Raw genomic sequence first — 7,500 nt, 5'->3', positions numbered from 1 at the left:
GGGCCGAGATAAGGAGATTGTCTTGTCAATCCTCGCACTGGGGGCGCGAAGAGACCCGAATGCGACAGAAAAAGAGACAGACACAGAGAAAGACAGTGGCAGAGAGAAAGAGATTAAGAAAGAGAAGAATGAACAAAAAAAGGGAAAGACCGAGGTAGAGGACAAGGAGAAGGAGAGTGGGAGAGCAATGGTAAGCAAGGGCGAAAACAATGACTGGAAACAGGCGACGGGGAGAGTAACAGTGAGTGAATGAAAGGCGGTAGAGAGGAGATGAGAGGAGTGGAGAGAGGGAAGAACAGAGTAAAAGAGGGAGGGAGATGAGGTCAGAGAGAGAGAGAGAGAGAGAGGAGTAGTGAGGCTGCATAGAAGTGGGAGGGCAGAGTAAGAGTGAATGCAGTGAGTTAGGAGTGAACTGGCAAATGCATTGGAGAGGGAGGGAGGGTACAAGAGAAGGGCAGAGAGAGGGGGTAGGGGAGAGAGAAAGAGAGAGAGAGCGAGATGGGGGGAGAGAGAGAGAGAGAGAGAGAGATGGGGAGAGAGAGAACGAGAAAGAACGAGAGAGAGAATGAGAATGAGTGAGAATGAGAGAGAGAACGAGAGAGGCTAAAGAGGCTAGAGAGGGGACAGGAGAGAGAGAGGGGGGTAGAGAGCAGAGAGAGGAGAGAGAGGAGAGAGAGAGAGAGAGAGAGAGAGAGAGAGAGAGATAGAGACACAGAGAGAGAGAGAGAGAGAGAGAGAGAGAGAGAGAGTAATAAAGAGAGAATGAGAATGTGAGAGAGGTTAGAGAGGGTAGAGAGGAGAGAGAGAGTGGGTGACGGGTGCATCCCTCTTGCCCGCTGCTGGCTGCGTCTGATAAGCCTGGATAAGACATCTCTTTGATGTTCAGTTAAGTGTAAAATTAAAATGTGCCAAAAGCCGAAGGCTGCCTGTTCCCAGCCCCCTGTTACACTGGAAAGAAAAGGGGGACGCTTTTTCTCCTTTTTCTCATAATTTCCCCTTTCTCACGCAGCCCACCCCCACCCCGTCCCTTCACCCCCACCCCCACCCCCCCCCCCCTTCCGTCGGCTTAACTTTCATTGTTTTGCCAACTCCTTGGGAGCATCATTGTCCCCTCCCTCCCTCCCTCCAATACTCCACTCATCCTCCACTTCTCTACTCATGCCCCTCTCCTCTCCACTCATCTCCAATCCCCCTCCACTCATCCTCAATCTCTACCCCCAGCCCCTTCCCTGTTGGAAAGCATGGCACCACTTAATCAGGTTGGCAACTACAGTAGCCCTTCACTACCACTTCTACCCCTGGTGAGTGCCGCCAAGGATTTCACGGGCCAAATTTCGGACAGTTGGGGCCGAGATACCTGAATTTACTGCAGCTTAAAAGAAAAAGTTGTGCTAAAAGTTCAGCTTTTTGTTGCAAGAAGTTGTGGATATAAGTTAAAGTTTCAAAATCAAGTTGGGCTTTTTCATTCACTTGTAAATCTGCTGTAAGCTAACCTCATGTCCTGTCAAAATGAGGAAACATTATTTCAAGGCTATGTAACGTTCTTAGTACACAAACAAAAATACAACAGCAGGAAACAGGTGACTTAGGGACTTAAAAATAACGCTATCAATAACTCATCAAGTCTGTCTGGGGCTGATAGTAGCTCCCTGATGTCTGGAAATTATACACAATTCTGGTGTTTGGTAAAGATTGTGAGGTCGTTATCAATTTGAGGGGCTGACTAAATTTGCACTGGAAGTTTTGATATCGCAACATTGCGAAATCCCAGAGGATCTGACCTATCAAAACCCAATAAAATACACACACACAGACACATAGACACACACACGCACAACATTATGAATCATGTGTCAAATTATTCCACAGCCTTCTTCTATGCCCCATTATCTCTCATTATCTGTTAGGTCAGATTACAGATTCAATTAACCCCCTTTTATAGGGGGAGACATAGTGCATCAGATGGCAAACAAAACTGGTGGATCTCAGAATGTTCCTATACAAACTAACTAGCTAACTCACTTCCCAACTTAACTATTTCAGATAGGAGAAAACGAGCCTGTGAAAACAACCCAAAAAACAAGCCATATTTCGCTTTGTCAAAGTTTAAGCTCCAGCTTGAAGCTTGGAAGCTCCAAACAGATGCCCAGTTGCTTACAACTTGACTGTTTTGACTAATAATGACCTGGCAGAATGGGAATCCTCACAGCACGGATGACACTCTCCACAGCCTCGCCTGGCAGCAGTGAAAGTGAGGGGGCAATCCACAAACAGCTGCTCGTAACTTCTTTCACTTCCCCTCCTCTGGGTCAGCTGGCCTTCTCACAGACAAGCCAGCCAATCAGCCAGTGAGGACAAGCGGGGTTAAAGGTTATCAGTGGCAGAGATATATGGATGGAGGCCATCTGTCCCCCTCCCCTTGGCCAATTCTCTCCAGCGACGGCAATCAGACAGCGCAACACATCGTCTGATAAAGTCACTCAGAACTTGAACCGACTTCAACTTCCGTTAAGTCAGCGTGTGTGCTGTGGGCCAAGTCTCACACTGCTGTTTGCCAAGCGATGGATTAAAAAACGAGGAGTCTTTTGTTAATCAGCAGCTTACGTCAACAGGAACTGGAGCAGGAAGCTTGCTTTGGTCGTTACTGTCGAGTGCGACATTTTCCTCCTCTCCTCTGTGAAATGGCACCTTTAATTTTGACCCCATTTATGTTCAGCCAGAAGCGAATTGCACATTTTTTTCTCCTCTTTCCTGTCTTTTTTTCTGCTTTCCCCATCTTTTTGTTTAACGAGATCCCTTTTAGCAGGCAGAGGGCCCTGTGTGTGGGTTTACTGCTCAGGCACTATGGTGACACACAAACACGACTCTCCCAGTAAAAAGTCAGACACCACGGCCAGACATCAGTGCACATATAAAAGGAGTTACGGCCAAGGTTAAGCCCCGGAGAGAGCCGGCGGGAGAGGGAAATTGATCAGGCAGGTGTGTGGGCGGCTGGCTATCATTACTGCCTGTGTCTCTCTGCGTGTGTGTGTTTAACTCTGTTTATGTGTATAGCTGTCTGAGTGTGAGAGCATTTCTGTGAGTGTGTCTATGTGTGTTTTTGTGTGAGAGAGTTTTAAATGTGTCTGAGTGTGTGTTTGTCTGTGTGAGAGCTTAGTGTGTGTGTGTGTGCGTGCGTGCGTGCGTGCGTATGCGTGCGTATGCGTGCGTGTGTGTGTGTGTGCTTAAAGTGTTGTTTGGAAGCCACAAATGGCAACACTGAATAGCAGAGAGCAAAGCGCACAGACATCGGGGACGAGTGCACAGTCTCGCCGCCGCAAAAGTGAAGCATCCTACGGCAGTACAGCTGGTCCTAGGGTTTACTCAAGTGTGTAATCGATGTATGCAGACACTCAGAGACAGAAAGGGGAAGAGAAAAAGAAAAGAGAAAAACTGAAAAAGAGAAAGAGCAAAAGAGAATGAATAGGAGAGAGAGAGAGAGAGAGAGAGAGAGAGAGAGAGAGAGAGAGAGAGAGAGAGACAGAGAGAGAGAGAGAGAGAGAGAGAGAGAGAGAGAGAGAGAGAGAGAGAGAGGGCACAGATAAAAGGGCAGCAGGCATTGGGACAGAGATGTAAATATGTTGTGAAGCACAGCTCTGCATGGGGCACAGGTAGGTGCGGAGCGGCGCCAAGAGGAGTGGCGAGAAGAAGAGAGAAGAGAAGAGGAGAGGTGTGGAGAGGACAGGAGAAGTGTGGAGCAGAGAGAGGAGAGAGAGAGGCGGTGACACGGAAGGAGGAAAGAAGACGAGTGGAGAGGAGAGGAGAGGAGAGGACAGGGGAAGTGTGGAGCAGAGAGAGGAGAGGGAGAGGCGGTGACACGGAAGGAGGAGTGGAGTGGAGAGGAGAGGAGAGGAGAGGAGAGGAGAGGAGAGGAAAGAAGACGAGTGGAGAGGAGAGGAGAGGACAGGGGAAGTGTGGAGCAGAGAGAGGAGAGGGAGAGGCGGTGAGCCGAAGGAGGAAAGAAGAGGAGCGGAGAGGAGAGGTGTAAAGACAGATAGGAGCAGAGGAGAAAGGAGGAGAGGCGGGAGGGAGGGAGGAGGAGAACTAGCAGTGGCTGTCAGGCAGCGGTGGCGGGAGAGCTGCTAGAGGAGCAACAGTAGCAACAGGAGCCCAGCAGCAGACATATGGGCACGCTCCAGCACACACACTAGACCCGACGCACACAGACAAGGCATGGGGAGCCGGGACATGATTTAACATTGGGAGGGAAAAGGCCCTGATAATTTCACTACAGGTCAAGTGAGGCCGTTCGTCTTCCTCTCTGGGGACGTGGACGTAATTTAGAGCAAACTTCTTCCTCCCTTACTGTACACAGAATTTGTACTTTTATTCAGTGAGCTGCAATTTGTCATTATGTGAACTGAGTGCATGGCAGTGGGTTCCCAAAATCTCTTGACACAGGACCCCATTTTGACATCCCAAATTTCTGGGGACCCCATAAACAGTTTAATCGCAACCAAAAAACACGACTGAGCTAACTTGCAGGCTATTAAACCGATAGATATTTATGGCAGCCGAAAACTGTGTGCAGTGTTTCAATCAGAATAAAAATGAGTTTATATTATATTCTTTATTAATGTTTATTGGTATTCTATTTCTCACCTAGACATTTTAGGGGACCACATTTGAATTTCAGGTGACCCCATATGTGGTCCTAAGCCACAGTATTGGAAAAACACTGGTGTATGACATTCAATACACGAGTGTTAAATCTCATGTTTCTTTTTCTCCGTCTGTAATTCTAAGGTGTCCACCATCAACAACAATCTTGCTGTTCATATTACTAATGGTTTGTAGAGGTTGGTGTCTTGACACATTGCTGAAAAGGTGTAGAGATTTTTTTTTCCCACAACCCCACTGTTATCTCAATAACTTCTGGACATACTGAAGGGCTGACTCATTTAAAGAAGAAAAGCTTTGTGAAATATTTATTTGAACAGAGTAGGGATGAGTACACCTTGTCACTAGCATTTAGGTGAAGTCATAACCCTGAGGTAGATGACTAATTTTCTTTTCAAATTGTAAATGTCTCTGAAACAGGGCCATTCATTTGTCATTACGACAGCACACATCTCCCATTAAATTTCCTTCAAAATTAGTCACGCCTAGTCATTCCCCCAAAAACAACAAACTCCTCCAAGTGTTCAACTTGTGTGTTTTTTTAAATACAGAATAAGAAACCATGTCCCTGTGATCCAATTATTAATTTCCTTGTATCACCTGAAAAGATGCCCAGAGGCTTATTCAAAGGCCTGGGTGAATTGCACACCTGTCAACTGGCTAAAAAGAAATCTCTAAAAAAGAAGTCCAAAGACTTTCTAATGGACCTATGACCACTCTTAAGCTTGACAACGGCAGCTCTCAACCACAAACACACTCACACTTAAATACATCAACACATCCGGGTTATTTGCTTTTTTCTTTTTTTTTCTCTCCGTTTGGCTGTACTTGCATATAAATGACCCGCGTGTGACCAATTAGCTTTTTTATGCGCCGCTACCTCTCTCGGAGAGACGACGGCAAGGCGAACACATCCAAGTCAAATTAATTTTCCATTTGAAAAGACGAGGGGAGAGAGAGAGGAGAGCGAACAGCACACAAAATGCTTCTTCTATGCTTTCTGGATGACAAAAAGCTCCATGTTCTTGCCCTGAAAGAAACCCAAGAAATGTCAAAGAATTGAGTTCCCGGGGACTACCCCGCCACAATGGCCCAACTCCTCAGGGGAGTGAAAGAGCCAATTGTGAGAGAGGTATACACACACACACACACACACACACACACACACACACACACACACACACACACACACACACACACACACACACACACACACACACACACACACACACACACACACACACACACACACACACATTTGAAGCTGTGTGTGTGTGTATGTGTAAGTGTGTGTGTGTGTGTGTGTGTGTGTGTGTGTGTGTGTGTGTGTGTGTGTGTGTGTGTGTGTGTGTGTGTGTGTGTGTGTGTGCATGCGCGCAAGCTCTCCTCTGTGTACGCGTGTGTATGCCTTTATGTATGCGTGTGAGTGTGTCAGAAAAAAGAAGTTTGGAGGCTTGGGGGAGCTGCCAGCCCCAGGTTCAAAGGGGCCGTGACCAGGTTGGCCCCCTAACACTCCCACAACCCCCAGCTCACCCCCCCACCACACAGCCTGAGGGCACATGGGGAATCTACAGTCAAAAGCTCTCCCACAAAGAGCGTTGCGGCGGTGGTGCCAGGGGAAGGTTAGAGGTGCGGGGGGTGGAGGGTGGGAGGGACACGGTGACAAGCGGTACCATTGACACCACTTCCTGTCCCCCCAGGCTGGGAGAGCCATGTGCCAAATGGCGCTTCACTACACCCACCACGCCCCCACAGTCCCCCTCCAGTCCCACCGTCCAACAGATCAAGCATCTCCTTCTTTACTTTTGGCCGCTGCTAGTTAAACACTAATGATCGCCCACCAGGGAGGGCAGAAACACTGTGTGTGTGTGTGTGTGTGTGTGTGTGTGTGTGTGTGTGTGTGTGTGTGTGTGTGTGTGTGTGTGTGTGTGTGTGTGTGTGTGTGTGTGTGTGTGTGTGTGTGTGTGTGTGTGTGTGTGTGTATCTTGAACTGCAGCAGTCAATGCTGCCACCACCAGAACTGAAAGAGAGAGAGAGGAAGAAAGACATAGAAAACAAGAGTGCAAAAACAGCGAGGGAGGTAAGGTATGTGTGGGAGGGAGATGAAGATAGAAAGCACGAGAGAGACTGAAAGAAAGAAAGAAAGACAGAAAGAAAGAAGGACGGAAGGAAAGAAAGAAAGGAGAGAACTCAGGAAGTCCTTACCTCTACGCTGTTGACTCTGCCCTCCTGGAAGGAGCACTCGGCCACGTTGTTAGTGCAGATGTGGCGATACTTGCACCAGTTGCATGGGAAAGGACTGCTGACACAGGACGAACACCTGGGAGCCACACAGAAACAGGAAACATGTAATATACGCATGGCCTTCATTATGTCTAACCGTTCAATCAGTACTGAGATTTGTCTTGTTTCAGACATGTAAAAGTTGTATATTTTACTGGACACATTTCGACAGTGTAGCTTAGAAAAATCTAAGTACTGAGAAAACCTTTCAGAAACATTCATTGCCAACAAAACAGTTGTCACAATGAAGATTATGGGCCAAAAATGGCCTTTAGCTCATACTTGTAGCAGCGAGCCACACCACAAAAAAGGGAGACATGGAAAGGGACACCTCCCCCGGTGGTTCTCAAAACAATGATGTTGCTTTGCAGGAAGTGTGACGTATGATTGTTTTGGCAACACTGTAGTCAACCACACACGCTAATAGAATAACTTAATTTGAGAGCAAGAGAAAGAGATGTAGAGAGAGCAAGAAAGAGAGTGAGTCAGAGAGAGAGAGAGAAAGAGATTGCGAGTGAGAGACAGAGAGAGACAGTGAGACAATGAGAGAGCAATAGA

General features: G+C 47.4%; 1 protein-coding gene across 1 annotated transcript in view; it reads right to left on the bottom strand.

Moving 5' to 3' along the window:
* plxna3 (plexin A3) overlaps nt 1-7,500 on the bottom strand; it is a 234,280-nt gene that overhangs the window by 114,052 nt on the left and 112,728 nt on the right. Inside the window, exon 9 of the mRNA XM_063208712.1 lies at nt 6,865-6,979. Coding sequence (XP_063064782.1) covers nt 6,865-6,979 — 115 coding nt within the window. The remainder of the gene's footprint in view (nt 1-6,864; nt 6,980-7,500) is intronic.

This window comes from Engraulis encrasicolus, chromosome 10 (assembly GCF_034702125.1).
Source record: "Engraulis encrasicolus isolate BLACKSEA-1 chromosome 10, IST_EnEncr_1.0, whole genome shotgun sequence".
NCBI lineage: Eukaryota > Metazoa > Chordata > Actinopteri > Clupeiformes > Engraulidae > Engraulis > Engraulis encrasicolus.
This window is presented reverse-complemented; position numbering and strand designations above follow the sequence as displayed.